Genomic DNA, 22,381 nt, shown 5'->3' on the forward strand with positions numbered 1-22,381 from the left:
AGTTCCGCATTTCCAATATGGCTGCCGCCATCGATTGGCTTCAAAACAGCGCTCACTGTACATGATCCCACCTTGACCAACATGGCAAAATACTGCACGGCATCAGTGTCCAGACAGCACTCTGAAAAGTGGGACAGATTCAACCTGAATGTGGATCCAGGTAAGTGACAAAATAAAGTAAAGGTGCTTTCATTTTTCATTGAATTAAGTAAACAAGCCAGTTCCTCAATGTTAAACCTTTTCAGTGGGTATAAAGAGGGACATGTTGCCCTAGTTTCTCACCCAGTAGGGCATACAGTTTAAGGATAGGTCTACATACGGTCAACTCAAAACCAGTCCAAGGTTGTTTGTCATTCCCTCTCACTCTCTAAATCCCCTCAAGGTCTTCAAATAAAGATTAATTAAATAAAAAAAGTGACAGAGAAAAGTATGATACATGCAAAACACATGTGCATGATGTGTTTTTGCCCAAATAAGGACATGACTGACTTGACTCCCGGTCAGGAACACATAGCTGTTGGCTAGGAGGCTGAAACTCCGCCCCTTTAGGTCACACTCTGCCTGGTTGAGTTCTGCATTTCCAATATGGCTGCCGCCAACGATTGGCTTTAAAACAGCGCTCAGGAACAGATGGGTGACGTCACAGATACTACATCCATATTTTATACAGTCTATGGCTTGGATCGTGTGAATTTAGGTGCATTTCAACCTACTTTCCCCTGAACTAAAAGGTTCTGTGCCCCAATTGTTTGCATTTCGACTGCGGGGCCAAAGCCCCGGGTAGATTGTGCAAATCAGGCCAGTGACGTATGGAGGAAATAATAAATAAATACACTACACCACCAGACCAGTAGAGGGCAGTAAAACAAAGAGGAATGCCATCCATCACAGCTGACACCATAGAAGAAGACGGACTGGCAGGTATCACAACAGTTAGCCTGTTAGCATGAAGAGACTCAGCTGGCGCTGTTTTAGATGGTGCTATATTTCATCACAGATGGATTCACTGAATCAACACGTGAGAGGAGATAAGCGTGAGTAGCAGAGATGTTTCAACACGGCTTTAAAATCCTTTTTAACTCAATGAGCCGTGGCAGAGATTGACCGGTGTTTTGGTTTAAACAGCGACCCTGTTAAATGACGACTTTCAGCCGGATGCATCCCTCATAAACGTCTTTAGACGATCATTAAATATCTGATGAGGATATTGAATCTTAAAACTCCCTCTCTGTTTCAACAGCTGTGTAAACTCCACAAACACTGTTACATACAGCTGAAGGTCTCCAGTTTACAGGGTCACTTTTAAAACCTTAACACCGGGAGAGACGCATTCACGGTGGGCTGAGAGAAGACTACTGTTACAAGCTGCTAAATCAAGAGAATCACAGCTTCTTCTTTTGAAAAGTACACACACATACAGTAAAGATAGAACAAATAAAAACTAATGAAAGAAAGAGAAATCAAGTGAATCACAGATGTGTGTGATGTTATTGTGGACGGCAGGCGGAATAAAGACACTGCGGTTAATCTACCAATCAGACACGTTCAGCATTGCAGGCCCTGCCACCCAAAAGCCCAGGGGCTTTCTGAAAAGTACTACCCCCCGAGCAGGGGCTTTTTAGGGGGGAGATTATCTACCCCTGAACTAAATTTAAACCATAGTTCCACTGGTCGAAATGCACGTAGTTCTGGGGTAAAGTGCCTAGTTCAGAGGAAAGTTCCTCCGGTTGAAAAACGCCTTTTGATGCAACATTTGGCTTTAAATAAAACATGTAACTTTTTTCAAAGCCTCACTGATTACTTATGATTTTATAACCTTTAAAAAAATCCAATAACACGCTGAGTCCATGTTAAAAATAGAAAAACCTCCAGAATATTTCCCTCCATTTGTTCTCCTTCTCAGAAAAGGAGCTCGATATAATTACGTACCACTCGGTGTGTTTGTAATAGCTGGAGTGAGCCGACATGCTGCACTCAGTCCTAAATGATTACCAAAATTGACTGACCTCAAGATCACTGAGGAAAAATCTATGAAGCTGGATCAAGTGGAGCACACTGTGCCATGAGTGCAGAGGCAGAGAGGAGAGCCAGAGTAAAAACTTTGCGCACAGAAAGTAATGACTTCCCTCCACAACTGCTCGTCTTTTGGTCCGGCACTCAGCCTTCAAATCCAGCTCAAAGTTTGGCTGTGTCTTCCAGGGACACATTATATGCACATTATGAAACTTCTAGGATGTGGGAGTATGGGTGTTAAAAACTGGGACAAGTGGGTGGCTTCACCTCAGGGCTTCTGCCACTTTATATCAAGCAAGAGGCTCAAGGGGGGGGGGGGGGGGGGGACTGTGAGAGGCATTTTCAGAGGAATTTAACTATGAAACATCCCCGCCCCTCTGATTACAGCCACAAACTCAGCTCTCTTAAAAAGGATGCATTCAGGGCACCTAGCTTCCCTTTTTAATGATGAATTCCTTCCTCATGAATATTATTTTAAAAATCGTCCTCGACCTTATTGAGTTGCTCAGTCATGAACATCACATCAGGCTTTTAACAGCCTTGTTCCAGGCAAATTGGATAAAAACAATCAAATGATTGCTCACTGAAAAGCCCTACAACAAATCTGTGAGTGCATGTCTCACCGCGCACCGACAGCCGAGGCCAGAGACTCGACCGGACTGGACTCACCGCCGAGGACTGACAACAAACACATCATGCTCTATAACATGCAATAAAATCAGAAGTCTCACCTTCACCCACAATCCCAAGGACTTCAAATTTATTCATCACATCACCGAGGTCAGGGATCTTCATGAAGTCAAAAGGTGAGATGCGTGAGGTGCATGGAGCTCAGGCAGAGGAGGCCCAGCTACAGGACGGCGTGCGGCGGCCAGCTGTTGGCTCCCGAGGGGTGTGTGCCGGCTGTCAGCCATAATATCCGCTGCATGCCTTCTTCAGTGGATCGCTTTCACCTGCACACAAAATACAGAAAATTACACGTTTGTCTTTCTGAACATTTATCTCTCCATCATTTTTAAACAGGTGTGAAAATGACTGTGAATTATACACCAGAGGAGGCGAGTAGAAAGCTCAGACTCCACATATATACTTTGTTTTTCTGCAGAGCCGGCCTGATGTCCTGCTCCTCTGCTCCTCTGCCTCTCTGAGTTAAAGGGGCACTTCAGTGATTCAGTGCTCACTTCCATTCAGTTAGGAGACCTCGAAGAGCCAAACTGAACAGTAACAATGGAAGCAGCAGTGTTTCAGTTCCTATAGGTTCCTATATAACTGTACTTGTTATTCTCAGTGCATGATCCCACACTGACCAACATGGCAAAATGCTGCACAGCATCAGTGTCCAGATAGCGATCTGAAAAGTGGGACAGATTCAAACTAAATGTGGATCCAGATAAGCGACAAAATAAAGTAAAGGTGCTTTCATTTTTCATTGAATTAAGTAAACAAGCCACTTCCTCAATGTTAAACCTTTTCAGTGGGCATGGTGTCCCAGTTTCTCACCCAGTAGGGCATACAGTTTAAGGATAGGTCTACAGACGGTCAACTCAAAACCAGTCCAAGGTTGTTTGTCATTCCCTCTCACTCTCTAAATCCCCTCAAGGTCTTCAAATAAAGATTAAGTAAAAAAATAAAGTGACAGAGAAAGTATGATACATGCAAAACACATGTGCATGATGTGTTTACTCCTCTGAGTGCAGGCAGTGGACAATATATGCAACTTATATCACCAAGACAGCTTTTTATCATTTAAAGAACATTTCTAGAGTGAGGCCGTTTCTCTCTCTGAGCAACACAGAGAGACTAATGCACACTTTTATGACCAGCAGGCTGGAGTACTGCAATGCTCTCCTTTCTGGTCTTCCAAAGAACACAATTAACAAACTGCAATTAATACAAAATGCTGCAACAAGAGTTTTAACGAAGAGCAGAAGGAGAGCACACGTTACGCCTGTTCTAAATCTTTACATTGCCTGCATGTTGCTTTTTGTATTGATTTTAGAATTCTTGTACTATGTTTTTAAGGCGCTGCACGGCCTCGCACCAGACTATATATCAGAGATGTTTTCAGTGTATGAACCAGGAGGGCTTCTCAGATCCTCCGGCTCCTCTCTTTTAGCTGTTCCTCAGAGCAGAACAAAAACATTTGGTGACGCTGCTTTCAGCCACGACGCTCCTAAACTATGGAACAGCCTGATGGAGGATCTGAGAGGAGCTGATGGAGATATTGAGACTTTTAAATGTAAACTAAAAACAGATTTATTCAGTGTGGCTTTTATGTAGGGTTTAACAATTTTATTACTTACTTTTTACTGTTAAATTGATTTAAATGTTGCTTTATCATTTCATGAATTTTAACTGTTTATCTTATTCCATTTTATTTATTCATTCATTTATTTATTTTAATTTATCTACTCAGTTTTATTTACATTTTGAGCCTTAATTTCATGTTTTCAACTCCTATCCTTACCCTTGTTTAATTTATTTATTTTAACTATTTATATTATTTTTCATTTCACTAAATGGCAGTTACTATGTGACTTGGCACATTCACAAATAACTATTGTATCCATCTGAATCACACAGTTCTTCATACTGTGTATGTTGTTTTAAATAACCTGGTGAAATTTTATTTATCCGTGCAATAACATACCTTATCTATTTATCAGATATAAGTGTACATAGTGTTTATACATCTGTAACAGTTGCAATATTTGATTCTATTTTATTTGATTCTATTTTTTTTTTATTCTATTCTATTTTAACTTTATCATTGCTATTATTCTTGTTATTATATTTTTTAACTATGTTAGTACATTGTTGTTTTCCCCTGTCCTGTGTTGTAAGCTGCTGTAACAAAAGAATTTCCCCCAATGGGGGACCAATAAAGTATATCTTATCTTATCTTAATATGAATTTGATGCTTTAACTTATTTTAATTACACATATTTTATTGTTGGTGTGCATTAGTCTGTATTTTAAAATCCATTTTTGTTCTTTAATATGTCATGCCATCATTTTCTTTCTGCTTCTTTCTTGTTTTCAATCAAAGCACTTTGAATTGCATTTGATTTGTATGAAAGGTGCTGTATAAATAAAGCTTTATTGATTGATTGATTAAAGCTCCAGTGAGGAGTTTTTAGATAGATAGTCAACAGACTGAAGTTAATATTGACGCCTTTTCTGGGTTACAAAAGCAAACAATACCATCATTTAAAGAGCGACCGTTTCTGTTAAGACATTTCTAATGCGTGACATCACTGCCATTGTGCAGGAGTTGGGCAAGGGGATAAATGGCGTGCAACAGGAGCAGATTTTTGAAATTTTCCACAGCAAAGATTAATGCTGAGAAAGCATAATGAGATGTGCAGTTAAAAAAACTGCTTAAGGGGGCGCTGGTGGCCTAGCAGTCTAAGCGCCCCACATACAGAGGCTAGAGTCCTCCTCGCAGAGGTCGCCGGTTGGACTCCCGGCAGGTCGACCATTTCCTGCATGTCTTCCCCCCGTTCTCTACTCCCCACATTTCCTGTTTCTCTTCAGCTGTCTTATACAATAAAGGCAAAAAGGCAAAAAATATAACTTAAAAAAAAAATTAAAAAAAAGAGAGGTGAGGCTTTGTCCACAGGGGGCGCCAAAATCTACACAAACAGAAGTTCTTCACAGGAGCTTTAAGCTGTTTGACTACAGGGTGGAAAGTTCAGCTGATGAGGCAACACCACGGATTAAATTATATTCTATTAACTCACATTATCACAACTAAGCTGCCTGACTTATAACTTAATAGTATCTCCATTACTCAAAGTGTAGGGTTACAAAAACGGCTAAAAGCTGGTGTCAGGTTGCGAGGTAGGTAACTGCTTTAAAAATGATCCTTCAGCTCAAGAACGCTGCATCCTTCAAATCCCATAATGCATTCTTAAAGCATCTTTTATAAACACTATAACTTCCTGATCAATGCACCAATTGTGAAAACCGCACACACAGATTTTCTAAACTGGTTAACTGATGTTATTTGCATTGTTCCATGTGTTTCTTGGTGTCTGTTTTTTAAGAGGCTTCAAGGTGTTGCTAATCGTCCCTCCTCTTGAAATGTCAGTGGAGCATGTCTTACAAGCGGCATGTTGCTGATCTTTCTCAGAGACGCTGTAATCCTCCCACACTGCGGACATTTTCTTTCACGTTTGACCGTGAAAACAAAACAGAGTTTGACCTACAGGCTGAGAGAAAAGCATCTTCCTTGAATCAGCAGTCAGGTGATGGATGCAAGACAACAGGTAAACATCAGCTGCTGACGTCGATGCATGGCACATTGTTTACCAATGTCTGTCAACCAATGAATCTCAGGTACTGGTGCATCCAAAACTGAGTATGATATCATAAAGTTTCACGTCACACCTTACAAAACTCTTACTGCAGCCAAAGTAAAAAAGTATGCAGCTGTTTGAGCAGTTCTTTAAAGGCACAGGTTCCCAAACTTTTCAGCCCCCAACCCCCAAAATATAGGTGCAAAAGACTCGCGACCCCCACTGTCCCTCAAAGTGATTTAATGTGTCTTCATTTAGCTGGCCTGCAGAAAATTTGCCTTCCTATATGAGCATGTGTCTGTGTTTCCTGTGCTGTTATGAATGAACCTGCTGCTACTGATGCTTTTGATAATTAACTGTTCACTAACCCTAAACTGAGGAGTCATCTGGAAAAAAGAAAGGTAGGAAACTCATTACATTTTCTATTTTCAAGGTTTTATTTCAAGCAGTGTTAATTTTGGCGGCTATTTTAGGTTTAGTTTTAGCCTTTAGACTAAAATGCCTGTTAGTTTTAGTCACATTTTAGTCTTTTCAGCCCTTTAGTCACTTTATTCTCTTTATTCATGCCATGGACGCCGTATAAGGGCTGTATTGCACATTTACGACAGTCCTTGAATATACCTGTCAGTTCATGGCACTCTGAAATGCATCTGCATCTTTGATGATAAAGAGTTGATCAAAACTTTCTAAATGTGTCTGATGTATCACCAAACTGGATTAAATCAAGCTGTAGACACGGAGCTTTTTACGGTGAGGGCGGCAAAAACGTCAAACATCAAATATTAAGAAGAAGAAGAAGAAACGTACTTTATTAATCCCCAGGGGGGAAATTCTATTTTTTTTCACTCGTGTTGTTTTTCGGTCATGATACACGCACAGTTTTTTGGTATATATACATACAATCATGCACACACATGCAGTGGACATGCACTTAGGGAGAGATGTCAGAGTGAGGATGCTGCAATCAACCAGCGTACCCCAAGCAGTTTGGGGTTCCGTGCCTTGGTCAAGGGCACCTCGGCAGTGCCCAGGCAAGTGAACCAGCACCTCTCCAGCCACCAGTCCACTTGCCAAACTCTGTCCATACTGGGACTCGAACCAGCGGCCCTTCGGTTCCCAAGCCAAGTCTCTATGGACTGAGCTACTGCCGCCCCCAGACATTAAACAGACGTCCCCCGGTTGTGTCTTTGTCACTAACGCACACCAGGGGGTAAAAATCATCAGTGAATATGAGACAGATGCATGGAGGTGAGGAGAGCTGGTTCATAAAGCACACCTGCTGCTGGTAGAGACCAAGCTAACACTGCTAAACCTTAGATAATAACTCAGCCTGTCACAGGAATACATCACTTTTATTTCTAAAGATTAGACGCACAGCGGGGGAAACATGGATTCTTAATGTCTGACAGTCTGCCACTAAAGTTTTCGTCTCGTCATCAAAAACTAATCGTACGCTTGTTTTATTATCAGTGATGCACTTCAGCTCATCATAGTCTCGTTTTCGTCATGAAAAAATGAGTCGTTGATGAAATGAACACTGATTTCAAGTTTAGCTATTTTTGTTGATATTTTGTACTGTAATAGTTAAATGTTAATTTCAGATTACTTAAAGGCACTATGAGGAGTTTTTAACTGGCTGAGAAACAGACTGAAACTGATACTGATGCCTCTTTATGACCCTCAAAAGCAAACAAGACCATCCACAACAACCCTGATACCTTCTCTGTTGTCATTTTTACTGCCTGAAACTGTTCTGAGGGGGTAGGTGTCAGAACCGATGATTGACATCTCGCTCTAGAAACACCCTTTTTTGGCTGTTTTCATGTCAAATAATCACATTGTGTGATAAATCTAAATGTTAAAAAACAACAGGATGAGGTTATTGTCTGAAGACACTAATTTTGCAATTACAGGACAAGAGATAAGATGTAACACTTTGTCCACAAGGGGGCGCCAGAATCGATACAAACCAGAAGTTCCTCACAGCAGCTTTAAACTAAATAAATTTGGAAGACATCTCTCGACCCCCCATTTCAATCAATCACTCAATCAACCTTTATCTATACTCGAGAGATCATTGAGGGGCAACCCTCATTTACAATGACATCAAGTCATTTACAGTGACATTTAAAAACAGACACAAACAAGCAACAATGCATTTTTGATTTCAATATAAAAACAATTAAAAGATCAAATAAAATAATAAAAAGGAGGTTTTGGGGATTGGCTATAAAAGCACTAAAAATAAGAAGGGCCGTTGATACAAATGATACAATAATACAGGTTAGCCTAGCTAAAACATTTGCAGAGCGGGGTTGAAAGGTTAAAAATTACAATTCTGAATTGTCCAAAAGTTAAAAGTGCATTTAATTCAAGACGCTGCTGCAACTTGTTCCAGGAGTCAAAGGCAGAGAAACAAAAGGCAGTTTTTCCCAGTTCTGACCGAACTTGAGGAACATGCAAAAGTAGCTGGTTTGAGGTGCGAGTCTGATAAAAACGGTCTGGGTAATTAAGAACTAAATATTGTCCTAAAACAGCTTTATAGATTAAAAAATTCCAATGGATATTGCGTCTTTCATGGAGAGAGGGCCAGCCAACCTTATTGCACTGAATGCAATGATGTGTGTGAAAGGGGTCACCTGTAATAAACCATAAGAGTGATAAATGGCATTTTGAGGGTTGAGGATGGTGCGTTTTTGTAGATTACGTCCCCATAATCCAAGACTGACATAAAAACAGCCTCCACAACCCTCTTTCTACAAAACATTGAAAATTGACATATTGATCTGTTTCTATAGAATTAGCCAATTTTTTGTCTGAGTCTGTCTGCAAGATTATTAATATGTACATTAAAATTTAGGTTTTCATCAATGTAAATACCTAGATATTTATACTCTGTGACTCTTTCAATTTTTCATCCTGTTTTTGTGCTCTACTGATTTGGCTCTGGAGAATAGCATCTCTTTTGTTTTGTCAGCATTCAGAACCAGCTTTAAGTCATCCAGAGTATCTTGCAGGTTATTAAAAGAGTCTTGTAGATTACTGACCGCAAGTTGAATAGAATCAGCAATAAAATACAGTGCAGTGTCATCAGCATACAGATGTGCATGACAGTTAGGCAAACAGGAAACAATATTGTTAATATAAATAGTAAATAAAACCGGACCTAAAATCCAACCTTGTGGAACTCCCTTCGAAAGCGCTAAAAAACTTGAAAAATGGCTCCCAAGTTTAACAGATTGCAACCTATCTGAAAGATAGCTGTTAAACCAATTGCAAGAGTTAAAATCAAAACCAAGGTTTGTGTCTTGCGATCCCACAGGGGGGCCCGACCCACATCTTGGGAGCCCCTGTTTCAAGGGACAGGTTAATGCAGGCTCCCCTTTAGATATGTGAAGTAAACACCTGAGGAAAGGATAGCGCTAATCATCAGCTGGAAGTTGTGTGTGTTCTGCAGAGTGAAACAGAAGCACAGCCTGTTAATGTGATTAAAGCACCTCCTCTGGTATCCACTCTCTTCACTCTTATTGAATCAGATAAGACTCCAGATACCGCTCTCTCCATTTCATCCTCTCCTTTCTGGGAAAAGCTCAAGGACTCGTGTAGCCTACTCACTCTCCCAGTCTCCTACGGTGCTGTGGGCACAGGAGCTGCTCATCAGTATGCAAAACCTTGGCACCAAAATAAACTCTGTCTCCCTGAGCACCAAACATCGCTGTGTGGTCTATTACTCCCTTATCTTACTCAGCCACACACCATCAACACAGGTAAACTGGAGGAGGATGATACAAGCAGGAACTGAAAAACACTGAAGGCTGCAGAGAAAAAGCCTTTGGTCATCTGTTCTCTTCAAACACGAGTGCGTCAGTGTGCTTCCTCCATGCTGTGGCATGCAGCCTATTGTTTTTCAGAGCAGATTTCAGCCAACTGCTCTCACGGGCCCAGACCGAGAAGGCTAATATGATCAGGAATGCACTGGGCATTGCTGTGTGGATCATATATTTTGCCTCTATCAACACAAGAATGACTCATGCGTGGTGATGAAGTGAATCTGTGGAATTCAAATTACACCTCCTCCCTTCATCAATGCACAATTATCACTATCTTCTGTGCCTGGATTGTGTTTTTTTAACACTAAATTTAGACAAAAAAAGCAACAGATAAAGCTTACGTCACAGCATTTTCAGGGTAACTTAATGAGAAATCTTTGGACAGAGCATTAAATAAGAGCAGGAATAAACACAGAATGTTCACATTGATGGTTAGATTTGTAGATGATGTTGCAAATAACATACAAATATAAATGATGGAGGCACCTGTTATTCACCTGTGCTGTGAGACATCCTTTACAGCAGATCAAAACACATGCAAGATGGAAATGTTGGTTTTACTGTACCTTCAGTGTGTGTGTGTGTGTGTGTGTGTGTGTGTGTGTGTGTGTGTGTGTGTGTGTGTGTGTGTGTGTGTGTGTGTGTGTGTGTGTCCCACTGCCCACAGATTTAATGATACCAGCTCCCACATTGGGAGTAATGCAGGGCAGCAATGATTCCAACAAGTCGAGCATATGGCAACCCTGAAGAGAACTTAGTTGAGCCTGCTGTGTGTCAGCAGTGTTTCTGCGCCTGGTTTTTCTGATAAGTTGAGCTTAAATAAAGCTTCTTGAGCTCCTGCTGTTTCACCCAAAAACACAACCCCGTAAATGATCTGAAACAAACCTGAAGCCTGGGTTCGCTGCCTCCCTCCTCAGCTCCAGAAGAAGAGATCCACAGCACACACAGAGAGAGAGGATCAGTGTGCACGGACAGGATAAAGTCCTCACTCGGTCAGTGTTTGGTTTCAGAATGATGGACCTCGGCCCATAAATCCACCCACAAACGGAGATATTTTCATGCAGCAGGCAGATACAGTAACTGGATCGTGCGGTTGACAAGCTGCGAGCAGATCACCAGGCAACAGTTTGAGCGGCGTAACGAGGACCAATCAGAGCGCTTGGAACGCTCCCTTGAACCCACGCCCCCTCCTGTTGGACCAATCAGAGAGCAGAACGGCAATAAAAAAGGAACTGTGCTGCGGTCTGAGGGTGTTTCGTATGAGGTGGGATATTATTGTTCTAATTTCTCAATTACATAATTCACAAGCTCACACACACACACACACATTACATTCTGTATGATAACATTATTAATCTAAAATCACACATTAAAGTGGAATCAACACTTTGCATCAGAAGCAATGGATTCATATCAGATTCCAAAAATGTGTGATTGGCCTGCAGCTATTCACACTTCATTATGAGGTTGCTGGGTGTGAGGGAGTTTTATTCAGTTCATTTACCTTCTTAATTGTAAGCTTTATGTCAAACAGGTTAATGCACATGCTCTGAGAAAGTGCAAAAACAGATCAAATGTAGTGCTTTGAAAGTGTTCCCTGACTCAGAACTTAGTCCAGTTTACAGACAGAGGTGGATCTATATTACAGTCACTGAGGTGGCCTGGCCCGAGCAGTACAGCAGGACACAGGGGTAAGAAGAAAGAAGGAGGAAGGAAAGTAAGATAAGATAAGATAAGATAGTCCTTTACTCGTCCCACAACAGGGAAATTCAAGTGTCACAGTGTGTCACAAGAAGACAGTGCAAAAGGAATATATAAAGCAATCAAGAGCCTATAAAGTAACAGTTATTAAAAAGTAATTAGCAATTAAAATTAAAATTAAAGAGGTAAAAAATATGCATATCTTACACACACACACACACACACATATATATATATCTATATCTATATATAGATATATATATATATATATATATATGTGTGTGTGTGTGTGTAAGATATGCATATTTTTATTTATATATATATATATATATATATATATATATATATATATATATATATATATATATATATTATTGGTTATAGAGTCTGACCACTGCAGGAAGAAAAGACCTGCAATATCTCTCCGTGAGACACTGCGGGTGAAGAAGTTTGTCACTGAACGAGATACTTAGTGTTGTTATGGTCTCCTGGAGGGGGTGTGATGTGTTGTCCATCAGAGAAGATAGCTTTGCTCAGCCACCACCTCCACAGGGTCCAGTGGGCAGCCCAGGACAGAGCCGGCCCCCCTCACCAGCCTGTCCAGCTTCCTCCTGTCAGCTGCTTCCCCAGCAGACCACTCCAAAGAAGATGGCTGATGCCACCACAGAGTCAAAGAAGGACTTCAGAAGAGCAGACATTTTGGTGCTGGATGTGAGCCTGTTTTCTTCCGGTAGACGTAAATACGTCACGCCCGCCCCTGTCCAATCAGAACCCTTCCTAACCCCCAGACCTTAAGCGGAATTGAACAAAGACGATTAAATATGTTTTCCATGTAAACCTCAATTCGGAATGACTATTTCCATGTAAACACGAAGGAGAATACTTTAATTCCAAGTTATTTAATTCTGAATAATTAATTCTGATTAAAATCATCATGTAATCGTGGCCAATGTGGCCTGAGTCCTCTGTTGTACTGAAAAAGCCTGATTGAACACAACATTTCTCAGCCCTTGATTTCTATATTCTCATACCTGACTTTGATATATTTGGCAGAGCACAGACAGACACCAGAGGGAGCTCTAGAATTTTGGCTTCACTTCGGAGGGAGGTGTTGCGCTGTCCATGTTTCATACAGTCTACGGGGTGTACCAGCAGTCTAAGACGTTTAGTTGTGTTCAAAATGTTTGCATTAAAATGAGCCTCTGAGGGTGTGCCAGATGTAAGAGCAAAACATTTATAGTTTAACTAATTATCATTCATTTACACTAAGATTTACATTTCTGCTTAGTTTTTGTAACACTATTGGACTGAGCTGACGGATAAATTGATGCTTTGTTTTGTTAGATGTTGTTAGGAGCTGCTGCACCTGTTGCATCCTGTTAGATATTGTGTTTTTCTGTGCCTGTTGGCTGGCCATCTTCTCCACATAAACGTTTCAACCATGGACAGAACAGCCATCCTGAACTGACACAAGAATCTGTTCTGTCGTGGACTTGACCGTCCTGAGGGATCTCTGCTGTTTTATCGGTGAAGTAAATGTGTGTTTCGGTTGGGGGATTGGAATGGGTGTGACGTCAGTACTGCGGCTCCACCAGCCAGATCCCTTCTGTGCATGCCCTGGCTCCATCGGTGCAATATGTCAGCACCCATAGAAGCAGTATCTTGGCTTCACTTCTCGCAATGGGAGGAGATGGAGGCCTTGTGTCCATATTGATACAAAGTCAGTGTATCACCTCGGGTCACCTTATAACTCTGCCATTGTACACATGATATACACACATCACAATGTAATGCACATTTATTCTCTCCTTCTAATGGATCAGAATTTATACTTTCCAGTGATCAGCCAGCGCAGACGATCAGTGATAAACTGTTATGAGCAGGTCACTCTGTCTGAAAGAGGGCTGTAAAACCTTGAGATTTGAAATGCTGAGTCCCCATGACCCCCTTGGATTTATCAAAACAGAGAATGCATTGCAAAAAAGAAACTGGTGTTTACATTCTGATCACTGTGAAGGATCTGAACAGCTTCCTGCATGCTTGTGCTCTCACATGAAACAATTCTGCCCCCCACAGGATGAGCCTGAAACTGAAACAGTGCAATACAAACAGTTTAAGTGAGTTTACAGTCGTCCTTATCTATCCCAACGTCCATGGGGCAAGTTTAGGTAATAGGATTCCTTTAGTTCAAATGCAGACTCTTAATCACTATCACATACTAAAAATGCATGCTTTTATTTTGGAGACATGACTCCCCTCCAACCTTTCAGATGTTTCCAGACTACATTTCAGAATTCTTATCCTCAGAGAAAATGACTTTAGGAAAACATAACTGAGGTCACACTTTGGCTTACATTATTTTCCTACCTTGAAAAACTCTTCAGCTGTATTCATTATCAGACTTGGAAAACTTGAGGCCCAGAGCCTGCGTGGAGTGAAACAGTCTGATGGCTAAAGGCAGAGCGGACGTCCTCTGCTGCTCTTTGTATGCACCGGATGCTCTCCTGAGCTTGACTGGTGTTTCATGGAGTGGGTGGGAAACACTTCAGAGATCACATGAAGCTTTGAAAGCATCCTCCTCTCTAACCCTGCCATCACAGAGTCCAGCTCCACCCTCACAACATCATCAATGTTGCATGTTCAGGTTGTTGAGTTTTAGCTCCTTACAAACCAACAAACCGCAGTCTCGAGCAGGACAAGTCAGTCCACCACAGACTCACACAACATCCTCAGCATTGATAAAGAAACACAATGCAGGAAAGGTTTGTGTGTTATAACAGTGGTCAGAGTGATTGCTGGAGTGTTACATTGAGCTCCTCTGTTAACTATGTACAGTATCTCACAAAAGTGAGTACACCCCTCACATTTCTGCACATATTTAATTATATCTTTTCACGGGACAACACTGCAGAAATGACACTTTGATACAATGTAAAGTAGTCAGTGTACAGCTTGTATAACAGTGTAAATTTACTGTCAACACACAGCCATTAATGTCTAAACCACCTGCAACAGAAGTGATTACACCCCTAAGTGAAAATGTCCAAATTGGGCCCAAAGTGTCAATATTTTGTGTGGTCACCATTATTTTCCAGCACTGCCTTAACCCTCTTGGGCATGGAGTTCACCAGAGCTTCACAGGTTGCCACTGGAGTCCTCTTCCACTCCTCCATGACAACATCACAGAGCTGGTGGATGTTAGAGACCTTGTGCTCCTCCACCTTCCGTTTGAGGATGCCCCACAGATGCTCAATAGGGTTTAGGTCTGGAGACATGCTTGGCCACTCCATCACCTTCACCCTCAGCAAGGCAGGGGCCGTCTTGGAGGTGTGTTTGGGGTCGTTATCATGTTGGAATACTGCCCTGCGGCCGAGTTCCCGAAGAGGAAGGGGATCATGCTCTGCTTCAGTATGTCACAGTACATGTTGGCATTCATGGTTCCCTCAATGAACTGTAGCTCCCCAGTGCCGACAGCACTCATGCAGCTACAGACCATGACACTCCCACCACCATGCTTGACTCAAGACACACTTGTCTTTGTACTCCTCACCTGGTTGCCCCAACACACGCTTGACACCATCTGAACCAAATACGTTTATTTTGGTCTCATCAGACCACAAGACATGGTTCCAGTAATCCATGTCCTTAGTCTGCTGTCTTTAGCAAATTTGCAGGCTTTCTTGTGCTTCATCTTTAGGAGAAATGTGAGGGGTGTACTCACTTTTGTGAGATGCTGTATGTCCTCAATATGATTTTGATTGAATAAGATAAACCATCCAGGAGCCGTTGTGGCATCTCAAACATCCATGAAGGCTTGGGTGGGGAAAAGTAAACAACTTGTGTAGACATCATAGTGTGATTTCAAATCAGAGAAGACCATTTTGGTCCAGTTAAACACATAAATGATGAGTTAAAGCAGAGAGTGAGTGGTAAGAAGATCTGATTTGATGTCACCGGCTGGATTTGAAAAGGACGCCTTAAATCTGTGGTCTGTATTTGAACTAATTTTGGATATGTGTCAAAGCTTTCAGTCATAGATCAGGCCTCCATATTGTTTGTCTAAGAGTTTGAAAATTAATAATATTGTTTTTCCACATTTTTTCAAATTGTATTCTTGTAAAATATGAGAAAGAATGTGGAAATTACAACTTTAAAGATTTGGTTTGTTATGTTTTGATCACATTTTTTCAGTGCCTGTTTACACCCCAGAGGTTTCAGGTTGCTCAGTTTTCTTAAACACCTTTCAATACCGTAGGACGACACTTTATGTTTGATTAATGAGAGTCAAAATGTTTTCTTCAGGCAAACAAACATACAAAAATACATACACTGTAATATAAAACATAAGAACACAAACAGTGCACAGCATCCAGTCATCACTCATAAGCTCATATGGAAAGTAAAAGCATGAGCTCAGGCCTCATCTGTTCATGAACACCACTGACCTGGTGATCTATTTGATCAAAGATCATACTGTGAAAATGAAACTCTCTTTGTTTCAGCTTCTGTTTGTGTTTTTCCGTCACTAAACCGTCTGACATGTGATCTAACAGTCTCTGGTAGAGTTTAACAATGTGTGAGTACCACAAACGTTTTTTGTCCACATATACAGGAGGAAAATAAATTCCACAGTTAAAGCTTAGAAAAGGCAGCAGAAAATAAGAGACAAAAAATGAATATAGGTATAAGTATTTTATGTGACTTCATCCTTTTACCTGATTTATATAAGTATTTATTATTATTATTATTATTATTATTAATATTATTATTATTAGTTTCTATTAATTGTTTTAATTGTATTTGATAATTTAATTTGATAATTTCTTTTTTGTTATTTCTTTTTTAATTTATTATTTTAATGTTCCTAATTTATCCATTTACATTTTCTTTATTTAAAAAAAATTTTTTTTAAACAGTTTTATTTTTTTTGTTTTTCCACAAACAGAAGAGGATTAAATCCAATCATACATCTTGCCTTCAAACAAACATTACACATTTAAAATAAAATATTAAGAGTGGATTATACAAAAGACATTTTTTTTAGAAAGAGAAGAGAAGGAAGAAGAGAGAGAGAGAGAGAAAAAAGAATAAAATAAAATGCATACATAAATAAAACAAAATAACATAACATACTGCGTTCATATCATACTGTACATTACAAATTTTCTCAGATGTGATGTTGTCTTCTTGAATTTTTTATTGTCCTTTAATGCTTTCATTTACATATCTATTTCTAATTATTTATTTACTAATCTATTTTTATTTATCTATTTATTTTCTTATTTATGTCTACTGTCTCAACACTTTATTCTGTTTAACTTGCGTCTCTTCTTTTTAATCTTTTGCGTTGTAATTTGTTTTTGCATTGTTAATACCTACACTCCTCTCTGTCCAAAAATAATTTTCTTCTTCTGAATCCTGCCGTGCTTTTCTTGTCAAAGCACTTTGAACACATTTGTTTTGAAAGGTGCTATAAAATAACTTTATTATTATTATTATTACTAGTAGTAGTAGTAGTATTAGTATTATTATTCGTATTATTATTATTAGTATTATTATAAGTTAAGGCTTTAAAATGTTAAAAAACTAAACGTATAAACACAAGATATCAAGGAAACAATTACACAAACAAGATCTTAAATAAAACCTGAATTGATATATAATCAGAGAGATTTGGAGACATAAAACAGGCACCACACTTAACAACAGTGAGAGATATTTTGTGTTATGCCAGACTTGTGATGACAGGGTTAGGGTGTTGAATGCAAATATGAAAAGTGAACGTGCTAAGGGAAAGTTAATATTTTATATGTGGTTTCATCTATGCCTCATTTGTAATAAGAGATGTCAGAAACTGCACATGTTAGTTAATGTAATGGACTAGCCAACCAGGTTTTTTTTTTGGAGTTGTATTGGACATGTACCTTTTAACGTTCCCTGAGTATTGAAGTGATCTAAAAACTGGGTCTGACACATCATGTGGGTTATGACATGGTTACAGTCATACACTTTAAAGAGAATTTGTGGGCGGGGAAAAACACAGCAGTTTCAGGATGACAAGTGAAAGTGGATCAGAGTCATGTTTTTATACTCTGCATAATGTGATGATGACGTAATCCATGTTTTAACTGATAGCTGGAATCCCCTACTCTGTGAGGAACAAGGTAATGATGTCACCTACATCCAGAGAAAATGACTGTTGATTCAGATTGGGCTCTGATATATTCATTTCTACATCAATCCTGATCATGTTTTCCATTTTAGATTTAATTATAAAAGAAAATGTACCAATTATTTTTGGCTTACTATATTTGAGGGTCTTTTTATATTTAATCCAGTAATTATGACAGGCTTAACATAACATGTTTGATCTACTTTCTGTAACCTATTTTATGCACTAAGGGATAGTCAGCTGGTCTGATGGCTAATTGGAACAACCACAAAGCAGAGGCTGTTAGAAAAATAACTGACTGATGCTTTGGAGTATTGACCAATCAGAATCACACATTATATTTGCATTGATTTAGGCCTTTGTTATGGATAATAATTATTATTTATGTATTTATTTATATGATTTTTTTTAAATATTGTAATACACTGTTTGTAGTGGGTTGGATTAGTAATGAATTACTAAATAATAACATATTGACTGTTTATTCAGATTAGGTTCTGGTATCTTCAATGTTCTTCTACATCAATCCTAATCATGTTTTCCATTTTAGATTAAATCATAAATGTATTTTCACCATCTATTTTGTATTATGTTATTTGAGTATTATTTTATATTTAATCCAGTAATTATGAAAGGTTTAACTAAAATATGTTTGTATTTTTATGCACTAAGGGATAGTCAACTGGTTTGATATGGCGAATTAGAACAACAGCAAAGCAGGGGCTGTTAAAAAAATAACTGACTGTTGCTATGGAGTGTTGTCCAATCAGAATCACGCATTATATTCGCATTGATTTAGGTTTTTGTAATGGATATTCTTTATTTTTTAATTTGTGTATTTATATAATATTTTAAAACATTTGAATAAACTGCTTGAAGTAGATTTATTTAGTAATGAATGACTAAATAAAAATATATAGACTGTTTATTCAGATTAGGTTCTGGTATCTTCAATGTTCTTCTCCATCAATCCTAATCATGTTTGTCATTTTAGATTAAATCATAAATGTATTTTCACCTTCTATTTTGTCTTATTTTATTTTATTATTATTTTATATTTGTTTATATATATTTTTTTTATATTTTATATTTTATTATAATATTTATTCACCTTTTTTATGCACTAAAGGATAGTCAACTGGTTTGATATGGTGAATTAGAACAACAGCAAAGCAGGGGCTGTTAAAAAAAAATAACTGACTGTTGCTATCGAGTATTGTCCAATCAGAATCACGCATTATATTCGCTTTGATTTAGGTTTTTGTCATTATTTTTTATTTATGTATTTATATTATCTTTAAAACGTTTTTAATATACTGCTTGAAGTAGGTTTATTTAGTAATGAATGACTAAATAATAATATATTGACTGTTTATTCAGATTAGTTTCTGGTTTCTTCAATTTTCTTCTACATCAATCCTAATCATGTTTTCCATTTTAGATTAAATCATAAAAGCATTTTCACCTTCTATTTTGTCTTATTTTATTTTATTATTATTTTACATTTATTTATATATTTATATTTTATATTTTATTATATTACTTTTTTTTACCTATTTTATGCACTAAGGGATAGTCAGCTGGTTTGATATGGCGAATTAGAACATCAGCAAAGCAGGGACTGTTAAAAAAATAACTGACTGTTGCTATGGAGTATTGTCCAATCACAATCACGCATTATATTTGCTTTGATTTAGGTTTTTATCATTATTTTTTATTTATGTATTTATATTATCTTTAAAAACATTTTAATATACTGCTTGAAGTTGGGTTATTTAGTAATGAATGACTAAATAATAACATATTGACTGTTTATTCAGATTAGGTTCTGGTATCTTCAATGTTCTTCTCCATCAATCCGAATCATGTTTTCCATTTTCGATTAAATCATTAAATATTTTCACCTTCTATTTTGTCTTATTTTATTTTAGTATTATTTTATATTTATTTATACATTTATATTTTATTATATTATTTATCTACCTATTTTATGCACCAAGGGATAGTCAACTGGTTTGATATGGCGAATTAGAACAACAGCAAAGCAGGGGCTGTTAAAAAAAAATAACTGACTGTTGCTATGGAGTATTGTCCAATCAGAATCACGCATTATATTCGCTTTGATTTAGGTTTTTGTCATTATTTTTTATTTATGTATTTATATAATCTTTAAAAACATTTTAATAAACTGCTTGAAGTTGGGTTATTTAGTAATTAATTACTAAATAAAAACAAATTGAATGTTTTAAAGCAGTGGTTTATTTTGAGTCCCTTATATTGATTAAATCACGTTAAATCGAGCTTGAGTTGTTTATCTTAAACGGCAAAACATTACGTCAACAAAAAAATCAATATACGTGTTTTTTTTTAAATCATTTTACGCCTTTTTTCCCTTTTATCCATCTGTATAATTCATTTATTAATTTTCATATTGTAAACTTGAGCATTTCTGTATTAAACTCGTTGTTTTTCAACATTTACAGTGAATTTCTCTCAACGTTGAACCCCAGCAGGGGACGCATGAGAAAGACCCATCAAAGATCACAGAAAGTGAAGATGACTCACTACCATCACTTTATAGGAGCAGAAATCTCAGACCGAGCACTCGAGACGCTGATTGGACAAAATGAGTAAGCCTTCATCTGATTGGCTCAAAGTGAAAGTATCGCGCGCGTTCATTGGCCAATCGCTCCGCACCTCCAGCCTGCCTCTCTGTCTCGCTGGTACCTCCTCCTCTTCTCACGATACGATCTTCGGCGTAAATTACATGCGTGTAAGCAGCATACACTACATTCGTGAAAAATGGCAGCTGACGATTAGAGAAAAGTGTGTGGATCTTCACTCGGATAAACACGGCACTAGTAAGTTTTTTCTTCAGACTAAACATCTTAGAGTTTGGGGAGAATGTCTGATGGAGCTACATTATGAGTTATGTTTCCTCAGAAAGGGGCAGAAACTGCTCTCAGAGGGTTAACGCTAAGGTTAGCCAGCCTAGTTATTAGCCAGCAGTGGCTGCTAGCACATCAAGCAGTCCCAGTTGTCAACATTGGGTCCAGACTAGTCCCTGGAATCCTGTTCGTTTAATGCTACACCCCAGACCCAAAGACAGGGAGCAGAGACGCGATCTTTGAAGGAAGAAAACACCCAGAAAGTAGATTTTCCTTCCCCTTTTTTCTGTATTTAGCTAGCGGTTACCTGCTCAGTTGACATTAGAAGGCTAATGAGAGATGACATAACCAGCTAACAGTCTGTAGGAAGCCAGAGGAGGAGAGAAGAGAAGGGAAAGTGTTGGTTACAGAGTCACTACATTAGTATGAAGTTATAATTACAGGTGTTGGAGGTATCTGTGGAGTGGACCCTCAAAGTGTAACGGTAAAGTGGCCTATACACGGAGCGGGGAGGTCTGCTTCGTCACAACATTCATTCATAACGTTTCATTTTCCATCTATGAGTCAGCCTGTGTATTTACCTTACTGTAAACCATCACGTGACGTCAAAGACACGAAGTCCTTCTCGTGTGTTTGGCTCAGAGACGGATCTACACTATGGTCTACAGGGGCCAGGAGGACAGCCCAGCCCCCCCCTGATTCTGATGGGCCACCCCAGAATCCTGAGTAAGAGGAAGGACTAGGGATGCACCGATCATACTTTTCAGGTCCTGATACCGATATCAATACTTTGGCTTTGGTATCTGCCGATACAGAGACTAGCCAATCTGATCCCGGTATTGATTTAACAATCTCTAATCATAGACTGTAAATAAAAAGTGGACAGCGTTGCTCCGCCTCTTCCCGTTGTACGGTTCTGAAGCCAAAAAATCCCGCTCCTGGGCGCAGCCATTGTGCAGCCAGAGCCTGGGAAGCAAGCGTGCCGTACACGGCCCTGGTAGTGAGGCTTTCAGCAGTGGGTCTGCCCCCTGGTGGCTGGCTGCAGTATAGGTCAAGAAATCTGTCTCCCCCATTCATTTGAATGGGGGAGCAGTCAAACTTTAAAAAATAAATACACGTTGTACAAACGTTTCTCACATCCGTATGCCGTATTTTTTGGCTTCAGAACCGTACAACGGGAAGAGGCGGAGCAACGCTGTCCATTTTTATTTACAGTCTATGCTGTGAAGCCACTGTAATAAGCTCCGCCCTACATTGTAGCGTCACAAGACGCTGTGTGTCCTTTGAAGTTTCACTCTACGGCGGCTGTGAATCAAAGGAAACCCGGAAGTAAAATGTCGTTTTTTAACCTCTAATAACTAACCAAAAAGAAACTTTTCAGGAAAAATAAACTTTTTGGGAAAAAGAAACTTTTCAGGAAAAAGAGGCCTTGGACACAAAACAGTCAGATACTAACTACATATCACCACAGCATAC

The 22,381-nt window shown here is 38.9% G+C and overlaps 2 protein-coding genes across 8 annotated transcripts in view; one reads left to right on the forward strand and one right to left on the reverse strand.

The window, feature by feature from the left end:
• Window positions 1–11,277, reverse strand: part of LOC117807334 (cyclin-dependent kinase-like 5) — an 89,614-nt gene extending 78,337 nt beyond the window's left edge. For 3 of the 4 annotated variants that reach the window (XM_034676595.1, XM_034676589.1, XM_034676602.1), the window contains exons 1-2: window positions 11,030–11,264; window positions 2,745–2,966 (exon numbers count right to left, since the gene is read on the reverse strand). In XM_034676595.1, coding sequence (XP_034532486.1) covers window positions 2,745–2,808 — 64 coding nt within the window. In that variant the 5' untranslated portion in view covers window positions 2,809–2,966; window positions 11,030–11,264. Of the gene's footprint in view, window positions 1–2,744; window positions 2,967–11,029 lie in introns of all 4 variants that reach the window. The other variant, XM_034676610.1, reaches the window with a different exon arrangement.
• A 9,496-nt stretch (window positions 11,278–20,773) lies between these two features.
• Window positions 20,774–22,381, forward strand: part of LOC117806974 (sex comb on midleg-like protein 2) — a 29,370-nt gene continuing 27,762 nt past the window's right edge. For 2 of the 4 annotated variants that reach the window (XM_034675986.1, XM_034676002.1), the window contains exon 1: window positions 20,774–20,878. The gene's annotated coding sequence lies outside the window, so the exon portion shown is untranslated. The remainder of the gene's footprint in view (window positions 20,879–22,381) is intronic. The other 2 variants (XM_034675995.1, XM_034676011.1) reach the window with 2 other exon arrangements.

Source organism: Notolabrus celidotus, chromosome 2 (assembly GCF_009762535.1).
Source record: "Notolabrus celidotus isolate fNotCel1 chromosome 2, fNotCel1.pri, whole genome shotgun sequence".
Lineage (NCBI taxonomy): Eukaryota > Metazoa > Chordata > Actinopteri > Labriformes > Labridae > Notolabrus > Notolabrus celidotus.